A 15,403-nucleotide genomic window follows, 5' to 3' on the forward strand; every position below is an offset into this window, starting at 1 on the left:
TTTTTTTTTTTTTTTAACAAACGTGTGAACGCCTTATCCACCTTAGGGGATATCTCCCAACGTGACCTATCCTCTGGCGGGAAAGGGTACGCCATCAGTAACTTTTTTAGAAATTACCAGTTTCTTATCGGGGGAACCCACGCTTCTTCACACACTTCATTCACTCATCTGATGGGGGAACAAAACACTGGCTGCTTTTTCTCCCCAAACATAAAACCCCTTTTTTGTGGTACTTGGGTTAATGTCAGAAATGTGTAACACATTTTTCATTGCAGAGATCATGCAACGGATGTTCCTAGTGGATTGTGTATATGTCTCAACCTCGTCGACACTGGAGTCAGACTCCGTGTCGACATCTGTGTCTGCCATCTGAGGTAGCGGGCGTTTTTTTTGAGCCCCTGATGGCCTTTGAGACGCCTGGGCAGGTGCGGGCTGAGAAGTCTGCTGTCCCACAGCTGTTACGTCATCCAGCCTTTTATGTAAGGAGTTGACACTGTCGGTTAATACCTTCCACCTATCCATCCACTCTGGTGTCGGCCCCACAGGGGGCGACATCACATTTATCGGCATCTGCTCCGCCTTCCACGTAACCTTCCTCATCAAACATGTCGACACAGCCGTATCGACACACCGCACACACACACAGGGAATGCTCTGACTGAGGACAGGACCCCACAAAGTCCTTTGGGGAGACAGAGAGAGAGTATGCCAGCACACACCAAAGCGCTATATAATACAGGGATTCACACTACCCACAGTGATTTTTCCCTTATAGCTGCTATAATACACAATTCTGCGCCTAAATTTAGTGCCCCCCCTCTCTTTTTAACCCTTTGAGCCTGAAAACTACAGGGGAGAGCCTGGGGAGCTGTCTTCCAGCTGCACTGTGAAGAGAAAATGGCGCCAGTGTGCTGAGGGAGATAGCCCCGCCCCTTTTTCGGCTGACTTTCTCCCGCTTTTTTATAGATATCTGGCAGGGGTATTTTTCACATATATAGCCTCTAGGACTATATATTGTGATTTTTTTTGGCAGCCAAGGTGTTAATATTGCTGCTCAGGGCGCCCCCCCCAGCGCCCTGCACCCATCAGTGACCGGAGTGTGAGGTGTGCATGAGGAGCAATGGCACACAGCTGCAGTGCTGTGCGCTACCTTGTTGAAGACCGAAGTCTTCTGCCGCCGATTTTCAGGACCATCTTCTTGCTTCTGGCTCTGTAAGGGGGACGGCGGCGCGGCTCCGGACGATCGAGGTCGGGCCCTGTGTTCGATCCCTCTGGAGCTAATGGTGTCCAGTAGCCTAAGAAGCCCAAGCTAGCTGCAAGCAGGTAGGTTCGCTTCTTCTCCCCTTAGTCCCTCGTAGCAGTGAGTCTGTTGCCAGCAGATCTCACTGAAAATAAAAAACCTAAAAGTATACTTTCTTTTCTAGGAGCTCAGGAGAGCCCCTAGTGTGCATCCAGCTCAGCCGGGCACAAGATTCTAACTGAGGTCTGGAGGAGGGTCATAGTGGGAGGAGCCAGTGCACACCAGGTAGTCCTAAAGCTTTCTTTAGTTGTGCCCAGTCTCCTGCGGAGCCGCTATTCCCCATGGTCCTTACGGAGTCCCAGCATCCACTTAGGACGTCAGAGAAATATATGTAGACACTCACACTGACTTGATACTTTTTTGGTGACAGCACGCCCACAATTAAATTTAGGAGACAACTGATACAATTTATAATTTAATGCATGAAAAATGTTGCACCCAAAAAGCTTACAATCTAGTTTGCTGCAGAGATCGATACAATTTCCACAGCACGTGTCACTAGAAAGCCCCCCGCACACTCCCGCCTCTGTTTATGAAGCGAGTCACTGGTTGGCGTGGCGGAGTGATATCTATCACTCTGACACCTGTGTGATGTCCTGATCCGGGGCTCGATGGGAATGGCCCATCAAAGCAGAGGAATTAGTTCACCAGTAGAACGAGGGTAAAATGTCACCACTTTATAATCCTTGAAGCGTAATCCTGAATTTAGTGGTGGGTACATTGCCCAGGACCACCGGCAGAAGGATTTTAGGAGGCGTTTTTATTACAAGCACTAGAGGAGCTATGACCCTCATCATCCCCAGGGGATTAGATAATGCACCGGGGTCCAGATGTAAGCAGTAGGACTATGTTTATTATCTGCAGATAAGACACAACAGAGTTAGTCGCTGATACTATAACCCATGACCTTGACAGGGCGGAGATGTCAAACAGATCCACAAATGCGCTGTTCACCTGTCTGGCCTCATTAAGCTCCATTTCAATCACAAACAGTTCAAAAAAATCCCCCTTGGCTGAACGGCCCCCACTCGGACCTGGGGGGGCAGTGAATGCGGCCTGGGGACAGGGGATCAAAGCGAGGCCTGATGGGGTGGAATTGTCCTGTGGCTGGGTCTCTGCCCGGGACCAAAAGAGAGAGGGGATCTCTGGCAAGTGGCAGAATGGGCCGCTGGTCATATTCGCCCCCAATAATGCCAGGTGGGTAGGGAAAGTTGGGTGGGTAAAGGTCAGGGGAGTATGGTGCGGGGCGGTAAGGCATGGGGAAGTCCGGCGGGTAGGGATCGAATCTCCAGCGCGGAACGCTATACTTCTTGTTCTTCTTGTACAGCTGTGGAACGCAAACAAAGACACGTGAGGGACTCAGGCAAGAGGACACAATGGGGTGGTGAATGGGCCTCTTCTTACAGTATCATGTACGCTATAGTGTGGTAATTATATACGTGTTTCTGAATCAATCAGCGTTGCACTTTGTTTTCTTAAGACAGAACAAAATTATGTTTTTCAGGTTTTTTTTAGAATTTGAGAGTTAAATTATAAACTAGAGACACACCATTATCGCCTTGAGTGCTACCTCTCTATGGGGGGAGTATTCCCGAATTATGTGAGATTTTGATGAGTGTAGGATCTACTGTACTATGGTGGTCATTCCGAGTTGATTGCTCGCTAGCAGTTTTTAGCAGCCGTGCAAACGCTATGCCGCCTCCCACTGGGAGTGTATTTTAGCTTAGCAGAAGTGCGAACGGTTGTATCGCAGAGCGGCTACAAAATAATTTTGATGCAGTTTCAGAGTAGCTCAAAACCTACTCAGCGCTTGCGATCACTTCAGACTAATCAGTTCTGGATTTGACGTCACAAACCCGCCCTGCGTTCGGCCAGCCACGCCTGCGTTTTCCCTGGCACGCCTGCGTTTTTTCGAACACTCCCTGAAAACGGTCAGTTGACACCCAGAAACGCCCACTTCATGTCAATCACTCTGCGGCTACCAGTGCGACTGAAATGCTTCGCTAGACCCTGTGTGAAAATGCATTGTTTGTTGTACCCATACATCGTGCGTGTGCATTGCGCCGCAAACGCATGCGCAGAACTGACGTTTTTTAGCCTCATCGCTGCGCTGTGAACAATTGCAGCTAGCGATCAACTCAGAATGACCCCCTATATATATATATATATATATATATATATATATATATATATATATACACATACATACATACATACATTACAGATATTGGTATATTGGTGACAGATTGTTGAATATACCTCTTTCCAGTCCGTCGGCAGGCTCTGTGGAATACTCTCTGGTAACATAAGACAAGAACAGTTATATCCTAGTAATGATATATAAGCATAGTGATGCCGCCATCGCGTACAGTTAGTGCACACATCTTCCCCACCGCTAGCCACCATTGTATTCCACTATCTTACATTCAAATCTTCTTCATACCTATTAGACTGTAAGCTCACTGGGCTGGCCCATTCTAACTTTCTCTATCATGCCACTGTATGACGTTTCTCTGCGCTACAATCCCCTCAGTGTACAGCACTGCGCAGTATGCTGGTGCTTTATCAATAAAGGATAATAATAATAATAATAATAATAATAAGATTTTACTTACCGGTAAATCTATTTCTCGTAGTCCGTAGTGGATGCTGGGGACTCCGTAAGGACCATGGGGAATAGACTGGCTCCGCAGGAGACAGGGCACTTTAAGAAAGAATTTGGATACTAGTGTGCTCTGGCTCCTCCCTCTATGTCCCTCCTCCAGACCTCAGTTAAGGAAACTGTGCCCGGAAGAGCTGACAGTACAAGGAAAGGATTTTAGAATCCATGGCAAGACTCATACCAGCCACACCAATCACACCGTATAACTTGTGATAAACTTACCCAGTTAACAGTATGAACAACAACGGAGCATCAGATCAACCCTGATGCAACCAAACATAACCCTTATTTAAGCAATAACTATATACAAGTATTGCAGAAGAAGTCCGCACTTGGGACGGGCGCCCAGCATCCACTACGGACTACGAGAAATAGATTTACCGGTAAGTAAAATCTTATTTTCTCTAACGTCCTAGTGGATGCTGGGGACTCCGTAAGGACCATGGGGATTATACCAAAGCTCCCAAATGGGCGGGAGAGTGCGGATGACTCTGCAGCACCGAATGAGCAAACACAAGGTCCTCCTCAGCCAGGGTATCAAACTTGTAAAACTTTGCAAAAGTGTTCGAACCTGACCAAGTAGCTGCTCGGCAAAGCTGTAATGCCGAGACCCCTCAGGCAGCCGCCCAAGAAGAACCCACCTTCCTTGTGGAGTGGGCTTTTACTGATTTTGGAAGCGGCAATCCAGCCGCAGAATGAGCCTGCTGAATCGTGTTACAGATCCAGCGAGCAATAATTTGCTTTGAAGCAGGAGCACCCAGCTTGTTGGGTGCCTACAGGATAAACAGCGACTCAGTTTTCCTAACTCCAGCCGTTCTGGCTACATAAACCTTCAAAGCCCTGACCACATCTAGTAACTCGGAATCCTCCAAGTCACGAGTAGCCACAGGCACCACAATAGGTTGGTTCATATGAAAGGATGACATTACTTTTGGCAGAAATTATGGACGGGTCCGCAATTCTGCCCTGTACATATGAAAAACCAGATATGGGCTTTTATGTGACAAAGCCGCTAATTCTGACACACGCCTAGCTGAAGCCAAGGCTAATAGCATGACCACCTTCCACGTGAGAAATTTTAACTCCACGGTTTTGAGTGGCTCAAACCAGTGTGACTTCAGGAAACTCAACACCACGGTAAGATCCCAAGGTGCCACTGGAGGCACAAAAGGAGGCTGAATATGCAGCACTCCTTTTACAAACGTCTAGACTTCAGGAAGAGACGCCAGTTCTTTTTGAAAGAAAATGGATAGGGCCGAAATCTGGACCTTAATGGAACCCAATTTTAGGCCCAAAGTCACTCCCGACTGTAGGAAGTGAAGGAACCGGCCCAGCTGGAATTCCTCCGTGGGGGCATTCCTGGCCTCACACCAAGCAACATATTTTCGCCATATACGGTGATAATGTTTAGCCGTCACGTCCTTCCTAGCCCTTATCAGCGTAGGAATAACCTCATCCGGAATGCCTTTTTCTGCTAGGATCCGGAGTTCAACCGCCATGCCGTCAAATGCAGCCGCGGTAAGTCTTCGAACAGACAGGGCCCCTGTTGCAACAGGTCCTGTCTTAGAGGCAGAGGCCATGGGTCTCTGTGAGCATTTCTTGCAGCTCTGGATACCAAGTCCTTCTTGGCCAATCCGGAACAATGAGTATTGTTCTCACTCCTCTTTTTCTTATGATTCTCAGCACCTTGGGTATGAGAGGAAGAGGAGCAAATTCATAAACCGACTGGAACACCCATGGTGTCACTAGTGCGTCTACAGCTATCGCCTGAGGGTCTCTTGATCTGGCGCAATACCTCTGTAGCTTTTTGTTGAGGCGGGATGCCATCATGTCCACCTGTGGCAGTTCCCACCGACTTGCAATCTGCGCAAAGACTTCTTGATGAAGTCCCCACTCTCCCGGGTAGAGGTCGTGCCTGCTGAGGAAGTCTGCTTCCCAGTTGTCCACTCCCGGAATGAACACTGCTGACAGTGCTCTTACGTGATTCTCCGCCCAGCGAAGAATTCTGGTGGCTTCCGCCATCACCACCCTGCTCCTTGTGCCGCCTTGGCGGTTTACATGAGCCACTGCGGTGATGTTGTCTGACTGAATCAGCACCGATTGGTCGCGAAGCAGGGTCTCCGCTTGACTTAGGGCGTTGTATATGGCCCTTAGTTCCAGGATATTGATGTGAAGGCAAGTCTCCTGACTTGACCACAGACCTTGGAAATTTCTTCCCTGTGTGACTGCCCCCCACCCTCGGAGGCTTGCATCCGTGGTCACCAGGACCCAGTCCTGAATGCCGAATCTGCGGCCCTCGAGAAGGTGAGCACTCTGCAGCCACCACAGGAGAGACACCCTGGCCCTGGGGGATAGGGTGATCAGCCGATGCATCTGTAGATGTGATCCGGACCACTTGTCCAACAGATCCCATTGAAAGGTCCTCGCATGGAACCTGCCAAAGGGAATGGCCTCGTATGATGCCACCATCTTTCCCAGGACTCGCGTGCAGTGATGCACCGACACCTGTTTTGGTTTTAAGAGGTCTCTGACCAGTGTCATGAGTTCCTGAGCCTTCTCCGTCGGGAGAAAAACCTTCTTCTGGTCTGTGTCCAGAATCATGCCCAGGAAGGGCAGACGCGTCGTAGGAATCAGCTGCGACTTTGGAATATTTAGAATCCAGCCGTGCTGTTGTAACACTTCCCGAGAGCGTGCTACGCTGATCAGCAACTGCTCTCTGGACCTCGCTTTTATGAGGAGATCGTCCAAGTATGGGATAATTGTGACCCTTTGCTTTCGCAGGAGCACCATCATTTCCGCCATTACCTTGGTAAAAATTCTCGGTGCCGTGGAGAGACCAAACGGAAACGTCTGGAATTGGTAATGACAATCCTGTACCACAAATCTGAGGTACGCCTGATGAGGTGGATAAATGGGGACATGAAGGTATGCATCCTTTATGTCCAGAGACACCATAAAATCCCCCCCTTCCAGGCTTGCGATGACCGCTCTGAGCGATTCCATCTTGAACTTGAACCTTTTCAGGTATATGTTCAGGGATTTTAAATTCAATATGGGTCTGACCGAACCGTCCGGTTTCGGAACCACAAACATGGTCGAATAATAACCCTTTCCTTGTTGAAGGAGGGGAACCTTGACCACCACCTGCTGAAGATACAATTTGTGAATTGCAGCTAACAAAATTTCCCTTTCTAAGGGGGAAGCTGGCAGGGCCGATATCGGTGAGGGGGCATCTCTTCGAATTCCAGCTTGTATCCCTGAGACACAATCTCTATTACCCAGGCATCCACCTGGGAGTGAACCCACTTGTGGCTGAAATTTCGGAGACGCGCCCCCACCGGGCCTAGCTCCGCCTGTGGAGCCCCAGCGTCATGCGGTGGATTTAGTAGAAGCCGGGGAGGACTTCTGTTCCTGGGAACTAGCTGTGTTGTGCAGCTTCTTTCCTCTACCATTGCCTCTGGCAAGAAAGGACGCACCTCGGACTTTCTTGCCTTTTTGTGAACGAAAGGACTGCATTTGGTAATACGGTGCTTTCTTATGTTGTGAGGGAACATATGGCAAAAAATTTGACTTTCCAGCAGTAGCTGTGGAGACCAGGTCCGAGAGACCCTCCCCAAACAATTCCTCACCCTTGTAAGGTAAAACCTCCATGTGCCTTTTTGAGTCGGCATCGCCTGTCCATTGCCGAGTCCACAGGACCCTTCTGGCAGAAATCGACATTGCATTTATTCTAGAGCCCAGTAGGCTAATGTCTTTTTGAGCATCTCTCATATACAGGACAGCGTCTTTTATATGCCCCAGGGTCATTAATATAGTATCCTTGTCTAAGGTATCCAGATCCTCAGATAAGGTATCCGTCCATGCTGCTACAGCACTACACACCCAGGCCGACGCAATTGCCGGCCTTAGTAAGAAACCTGAATGTGTGTAAATGAACTTCAGGGTACCCTCTTGCTTTCTATCCGCAGCATCTTTTAGGGTGGCCGTATCCTGTGACGGCAGGGCTACCCTCTTGGATAAGCGTGTTAGAGCTTTGTCCACCCTAGGGGAGGATTCCCAGCGTAACCTGTCCATTGGCGGGAAAGGATACGCCATAAGCATCCGTTTGGAAATCTGCAGTTTTTTATCTGGAGATTCCCAAGCCTTTTCACATAACTCATTTAGCTCATGTGAAGGGGGAAAGGTCACCTCCTGCCTTTTTCCCCCATACATATGAACCCTCTTGTCAGAGACTGGGGTTTCCTCTGTGATGTGCAACACCTCCTTCATTGCTATAATCATATAATGTATAGCTTTAGCCAATTTAGGCTGTAACTTTGCATCATCATAGCCGACACTGGAGTCAGACTCCGTGTCGGTGTCTGTGTCAACAACTTGGGATAGTGGGCGCTTCTGAGACCCTGACGGCCTCTGCGACATAGGATCAGGCATGGTCTGCGACGCCGACTGTCCTAAGGTTTCAACTTTATCCAACCTTTTATGCAAGGAATTAACATTATCATTTAAAACCTTCCACATATCCATCCAATCAGGTGTCGGCGCCGTCGGCGGCGACCCCACATTCATTTGCTCCCGCTCTGCTTCCACATAGCCTTCCTCGTCAAACATGTCGACACAAGTGTACCGACACACCACACACATACAGGGGATGCTCTTTTTGAAGACAGTTCCCCCACAAGGCCCTTTGGAGAGACAGAGAGAGAGTATGCCAGCACACACCCCAGCGCTATATGTCCCAGGAATCACACAGTAACTTAGTGTTAACCCAGTAGCTGCTGTATATAAAGCTTTTGCGCCTAATTTATGTGCCCCCCCCTCTCTTTTTACCCTCTTCTACCGTGTTTCTGCAGGGGAGAGCCTGGGGAGCTTCCTCTCAGCGGAGCTGTGGAGAGAAAATGGCGCTGGTGAGTGCTGAGCAAGAAGACCCGCCCCCTCAGTGGCGGGCTTCTGTCCCGCGTTTCTGTGTAAAATAATGGCGGGGGCTCATGCATATATACAGTGCCCAACTGTATATATGCTCACTTTTTGCCAAGAGGTTCCTAATTGCTGCCCAGGGCGCCCCCCCCTGCGCCCTGCACCCTACAGTGACCGGAGTATGTGGGTTTAATGTGGGAGCAATGGCGCACAGCTGCAGTGCTGTGCGCTACCTCAGTTTGAAGACTGGAGTCTTCTGCCGCCGATTTTGAAGTCTTCTTGCTTCTGTCACCGGCTTCTGTCTTCCGGCTCTGCGAGGGGGACGGCGGCGCGGCTCCGGGATCGGACGACAAAGGGTGAGATCCTGTGTACGATCCCTCTAGAGCTAATGGTGTCCAGTAGCCTAAGAAGCAGGACCTATCTTCAGTGAGTAGGGCTGCTTCTCTCCCCTCTGTCCCACGCTGCAGAGAGTCTGTTGCCAGCAGAGCTCCCTGAAAATAAAAAAACCTAACAAAATACTTTCTTATAGCAAGCTCAGGAGAGCACACTAAGTAGCACCCAGCTCGTCTGGGCACAGATTCAAACTGAGGTCTGAAGGAGGGGCATAGAGGGAGGAGCCAGTGCACACCAGTATCCAAATTCTTTCTTAAAGTGCCCTGTCTCCTGCGGAGCCCGTCTATTCCCCATGGTCCTTACGGAGTCCCCAGCATCCACTAGGACGTTAGAGAAAATTCCGTAAAAGCCTCATTAATACACAGTTCATCAGCAGTGTGGCACATATATGGCGGCGTACAGCAGCTGGATAATCTACTAGGCGGCTCCACAACCTCTATATAGATATTTCTATGTAATCCCTATGAGGCCGAGATGAGCCACAACCACTGCACAGCCCAGGACCTGAGATACGAGGCAGATCAGACGGCTGGTTCCAGTGACAGGTGGAGAGGGGGCAGCTATTGGTGTGATAGATGATGGGGGTTATAGGGCAAGGAGAGCTTTGTCATACAGGTGTTACTGGACCAAGGTGCGTCACTGCAATCAATTAATGCAGAAATACATTGAACCAGTGAGTGGAGGAACAAGTGGCGCAAATAGACCAATAATAAAATACATTACTCTCGGCCTATTACAGCCATTCTGGATTTTCTTACAAGACCGCTGCGGTACCCACCTCGGAAATCTCGCAGGCAGAGGAACCTCCAGAGAGAGGGGTCTTGGATGTCCCCCTGCAGATCTTTGCAGGTGGCAGAGAGTGACAGAATGGAGCGAACATCCAGGAGACGAAAGATACGCAGCTTCAGCTCCAGCGGCAAAACCACCAGCCCAAAGACATCCGGTAGCTCGAGCGCTGGGGACGGGAACAGAGCACACAGTGAGCTACACGACTAACCGCACAAAGCACGTACGCGGGTTGTTCATATATACGCTGTAATACCTTGCCGGGTGGCAGCGAGTAGCGGGTAGACGATCTGGTCTTTAAAGAGGCGTGATAACGTCTGCAGGTTTCTGTACACCGAGGCCACGTTATTATCTGCAGAAGAAACAAGTAGCTATATTACCATCCATTCACTAACTATAGAGACACGTCCGCTCTTTTATTTACAGTGTATTCAGACAGGCGCTTTGTGCTCCCAGCATATTACTGCTCCGGACCCGGAAGCTACACTCGCTCTCACCTTGTTCTGGGTACGAGATGTAGGAATTGGTGGAAAGTACCAGCCTCTTCATGCAGTTGTTAATGTTTAAGGTCGCTGCAAACAAATAGATATTAACAAACTGTCATTACACAATACACGATTTGTAATCAATAATAAAAAAAATATATAATTGTCATTTATCTAGCACAGTTTATAAAATGACAGTTGGAAGCAGATTGGTTGCTTTGTGCAACTTCTCCACTTTCTCTCTCTCCAAGACTGGAAACGTCTCCCCCTTTGTGTGACATCGCTGTAATGTGCTAGATCTCTCCCTCCACAATTTAAACTGACACTTTTAAGGGTTGTGTAAAAGTGTGAATACATGTAGACTGATCCGATATGAAAGTTAGTGCGGAGCAGGGGTAAAGAGAATCCTCCCCAACTGCAGCCCTATTTGTAAACGGATGGGGTCATATGTACTGCTCACCATTGACAATGAGCTTTCCGCACATTGGCACGCAGGACAGGGCAGTGGAACTGTCACCGCACAGAGGGTGAGAGTAATGAAGCTTGTAGACTCCATCGCCGCGGCGCCAACCCTCCGGCATGGACGCAACTTTGCTTCTCACATTCTGCAAGACAAGAGATATCCATGAGGCACATGTAGGGAGAATAACAATGATAAGGAGCTGCCCTGCCCCCTTGTGACAGACTAACGGTACTGCATTTATGAAACTGCTGAAGATAAACCACAGGGCATACATATAATCAGTCATTTGTCATTTCATCTTCCAACAAGTACCTGCTCTACGTAGCCGGTCTCCAGCATAAGCAGATGGATGACGACCATAAGTGCGTCGTTGGCGCTTGCGCAGGCTGCGGAGGAGTACAGAGACTCCAGGGAGTGTGGAATCTTCCCATCTACGGACTCACTGCACAGCATGGGCTCCAGAGTACAGCCCAGGGCCTCTTCCGGCAGGGCAGCCCCCGGGCCAGCTCGAGAAGAACTCAGCTCAGGAACCTTTACATTTACATAAGAGATGAGAAGTGATTTCATATTTAGGAAACACAAACATCTGCCAAAAAGAGACTATGGGGGTCATTCCGAGTTGATCGCTCGCTAGCAGTTTTTAGCAGCCGTGCAAACGCATAGTCGCCGCCCACGGGAGAGTGTATTTTACCATAGTAGGAGTGCGAACGCCTGTGCAGCAGAGCGCCTGCAAACACATTTTGTGCAAAACAAGACCAGCCCTGTAGTTACTTATTCTGTGCGATGATGGCTGCGACGAGTGACACGGTAATGACGTCAGATACCCGCTCTGCAAACGCCTGACCACGCCTGCGTCTTCCAAACACTCCCAGAAAGCGGTCAGTTGCCACCCAGAAACGCCCACTTCCTGTCAATCTTCTTGCGACCGCCAGTGCGACTCAGAGCGTCGCTAGATCCTGTGCAAAAGCACATTGGCCGTTGTACCTGTACGACGCGCGTGCGCATTGCGGCGCATACGCATGCACAGATCAGCCCCGTTTTGACATGATCGCTGCGCTCTGAAAATCCGTAGCGAGTGATCAACTCGGAATGACCCCCTATGGGCGGTATTAAAAGGATATATCACTCCTTTCTAAAGTATTCCCCATTATAGCGCATATTGCGCCCATAGCAATCAGGTTTAGCTGCGCAAAGTGTTGGACGCCCTCGCTACTACGGGGGTAGCGAACTGATAGGATTATACCACGCCCGTTAGCAGAAACAGAACAGTTGTGGAAGGGGGTGAAAAGAATTGAATACCGCCCTACGTGTTGCATAATGCTGGCTATATGGACATGCAATCGGAGAAAATCCCTACTCCCTCCCTCCTCCCGTTCCCTATCACAGGGAGAAATGGGCTCCTATTAGTCACACAGACATTGCCATGTAAGTACATGAGGTCACGGACTATATGACATCATCAGGGTGTGTCTAACTACTCAGCTATATGACGTGGCGCCTGTTATAGCTTATACCTTACAGAGGTCAGTGTACACATGTGGAAACTATAGTGTCACCATTATTACACCTTCAAATACATGTATAAACCTCTCATTTACGTTTTTACAACACCTCAATTCGCCCAAGACTCCCACATTTCGCTGCCTCCATAAACTTGCAGCCCAGAGCTGCTGCCGTATTGTGGGCCCAGCACTCGTGTCCCGAGGAAATATCAGTAACTGGTATACGGTTTCTCAAACATGAACAGTGCCATTGCCTAGGCCCAAGCGTGACCAACCGGATCTGTGCCCGATGTGCATGGATCTAATGATGAGCGCTGAAGCCACGCAACCAGATCACATGTGGCAGCACCCGTAGGACAATTTGATCTGAGACAACCACATTGGTCACGCAGATGAACGTCTCTCTGTGGTCTGTTTAACAATTAGTATTCCGCCTACAGATCCTGCGGGAAGGATGTATAATGTGCAGGTGCGGATCGGATATATAACAGGTTCTAGTGTATCCATCACATTACCCACCTCTGCTACGTTCTCCATCCCCGGACCTGCACTGTCTCTCTGCCTTTTGGAGGGTGTCCCGATGGGTTCGGCAGAAGCCTCAGAAGAGCTGGCAGATGGGCGCAGGGCCTGGGTGGGCGGTGGCTCTGGGGGTGAGGTTGGTGCAGAAGCTATGAGAAGGACAATGAGGTCCCCGGATATGATGCCGCAGGACTCCAGGTGACTGTCATCCTCGGTGAGGGCGTCTCTGCCGTTCAGCGTGATGGCGAAAGCTGCATCTGAGCTGGAAGGAAAACTCAGAGCTTCAAAGGGGCAGAACTGTTTCTGATCCAATGCGTGTACTGTGATTTCCCGTACACCGCACCTTGGGTCCAGCACTATACACCTACCTGTACCCCAGCGAGGGGAGCAGAGACTCCGACAGCTTCCTACGCAGGTCTCCCAGCAGCGGCTTCTCCTCCTCCAGCAGCAGATGGTGGGTCTGTTTCCCCGCTCTCACCCTAAGCTTCATCCTCACACACGGTGGGTTCCTGGAGGGAGCGGCGCTGTCCTATCGTAGGAGGGGGTCCCCAGTACCGGCCAGTGTGGTGCAGAGCTGTATAAAGGAAAGAGCTGCTGAGTCACAGACACATCTCTGTATATACCACTCTCCTGCTGCAGAGCCAGCTTTCACTTTCATTTTTGGATATATAGGGGTCGATTCTATTCGGCAACTGATGAATAGCGCTGGGAATTAGCTCCCGACGCTATTCAATTCAGCAACTAATTACCTACAATTGTCGGGAATTCTTCTCTCACCCCCGGGGGATGAGAGAAGAAATCCGACAAAGGTGCTGCCTCGCGGCCGGCGCGAGGCTTATTCTGTCGGGAATCAGCCTCGCGCCGGGGAGTTAAGTCGGAGAATGCCCGTTCTCCCGACAATTCAACCTGTTTTGTCGGCGAGAATGGGCCATCGCCGACGTAACTAGTTGCTGAATTGAATAGCGTCGGGAGCTAATTCCCAGCGCTATTCATCAGTTGCCGAATAGAATCGACCCCATAGTGATTTGGGAACAGAAAACTCAGGGTAGACGGAGCGGTTATGGGACGGAGATGATCCCTTTATTTCCAATACGTGTATAACTTATCTTATGGAAAATACATATTGGCCCAGGACAGATTCAGGAATCGAGTTCCTGATTATGTCATATAATGAGAGGTTCGGGAAGAGACTTCCTGCTGAAAAACAGCACTGTGTCCGATTCAGTTAGGAACAAAGCCAAAAATGGACACATTTGCACCTTGGTAAAACCATGTTGCACTGCAGGTGGGGGAAGATTTAAAAGCTGTCCAGCATTTATGGGCTAATCATGGAAAGCAGCCAATATTTACTCTGCATGCAAAATAATAAATGTATTACCCCCGCCACCCACCGCCCTTGCGTTACATCATGGTTTGTTCCAGTAGCAAGTGGCTACTTCTTATTTTAATGTGTTCCTATCTCAGAATCGGGCCCAATGTCAGTAACACTGGATAAAGGATGCAAGAGGGTGGGGGACTGTTAGAATCTGCAGAGTTGGGAAAATTAGCAGAATATAAAACCATCATCCAGGACGAACCACTACCTGAATCAGCCGCAGCACCGGGAGGGGCGCAGGGAGCTCACACTTGCCTAGCTTTTGGAGAAGAGGTCTAAGAGGCAGTAGGGAGTGACCGACGCATTTTACACTATTACACGCTGCACAACGGTGAGATTTGTAACCCCACAAAGAATAAAAGTGCAGTCTGATCCGGGAGGGTGCCTACTCTCTGCAAGGGCGGCTCCCTAAAAACATAGGGCGTCTGCTGGACATTCCAAGAGAGTAGGCAAGTATGGACAAAAGCATACGTCGCTGCTGTCCTGACTGTGGATGAACAGTGGCAATCAGTGGACCTCGGCAGGGAACAGGGAGCTCATACTTCCCTAGTTTTTTTTAGAAGAGCCTCACAAGACTAGTGTGTGCCATGACGCGTTTCGCTGCCGGGGGAAGGGCCTTATACTGGAGTGGATGCGATGTAGTGAAACAGCTAATACAGGACATGACACAAAGGAAAAGGAGGGAGCAGCAGCATCCTGGTGGGGAAACAGTAGGGTCTATCGTATAATATACCTACAGTACACAAGTAAGAGTGCAAGCTCTTCAGTCCAGTCCCTACACAAGCCACAGTGAGAGCAGAGCTCAGAGGGGCATCCCAAGGCCTCTCTGCTCAGTCACTACGTCACCGTCTGCACTCACAGGAGGACCTGCTGCCGCCCTCACTCACCCAGCAGCAGCCGCAGCAGCAAACTCAGCGTGACGCAGCCAGAGCGTGGTGACGTCACCAACTGACTGCCGGCAACATCTCCCGGTCCGACGAGAGTGAGAGTGTGGCGGAAGTGAT

General features: G+C 49.7%; 1 protein-coding gene across 4 annotated transcripts; it reads right to left on the reverse strand.

Annotated features, from left to right (window-relative positions):
* Positions 1 to 1,702: 1,702 nt before the first annotated feature.
* FBXO7 (F-box protein 7) lies at positions 1,703 to 15,388 on the reverse strand. Of its 4 annotated transcripts, none has more exons than XM_063929042.1 (10): positions 15,287 to 15,388; positions 13,393 to 13,598; positions 13,025 to 13,286; positions 11,316 to 11,534; positions 11,001 to 11,145; positions 10,553 to 10,627; positions 10,312 to 10,407; positions 10,048 to 10,224; positions 3,560 to 3,597; positions 1,703 to 2,627 (listed from the first exon to the last, which is right to left on the reverse strand). In XM_063929042.1, exons 2-10 carry the CDS (start codon positions 13,512 to 13,514, stop codon positions 2,295 to 2,297), a joined length of 1,467 nt encoding a protein of 488 aa, XP_063785112.1. In that variant the 5' UTR covers positions 13,515 to 13,598; positions 15,287 to 15,388; the 3' UTR covers positions 1,703 to 2,294. The 4 variants fall into 4 exon arrangements, with proteins under 4 accessions (XP_063785112.1, XP_063785114.1, XP_063785113.1 ...); XM_063929044.1 differs by having other exon boundaries at positions 15,259 to 15,363; XM_063929043.1 differs by lacking the exon at positions 15,287 to 15,388 and adding an exon at positions 15,137 to 15,252.
* Between the last annotated feature and the right edge of the window lie 15 nt (positions 15,389 to 15,403).

This window comes from Pseudophryne corroboree, chromosome 6 (assembly GCF_028390025.1).
Source record: "Pseudophryne corroboree isolate aPseCor3 chromosome 6, aPseCor3.hap2, whole genome shotgun sequence".
In the NCBI taxonomy this organism is placed as follows: Eukaryota; Metazoa; Chordata; class Amphibia; order Anura; family Myobatrachidae; genus Pseudophryne; species Pseudophryne corroboree.

What these genes read in the sequence shown, in the direction of transcription:
- FBXO7 (XM_063929042.1), bottom strand. Translation starts at nt 13,514, where the DNA reads ATGAAGCTTAGGGTGAGAGCGGGGAAACAGACCCACCATCTGCTGCTG. An exon ending in CTCCCCTCGCTGGGGTACAG is followed by an intron (nt 13,287 to 13,392) that starts GTAGGTGTATAG and finishes TTTTCCTTCCAG; the next exon opens with CTCAGATGCAGCTTTCGCCA. An exon ending in GGATGGAGAACGTAGCAGAG is followed by an intron (nt 11,535 to 13,024) that starts GTGGGTAATGTG and finishes GTAAATGTAAAG; the next exon opens with GTTCCTGAGCTGAGTTCTTC.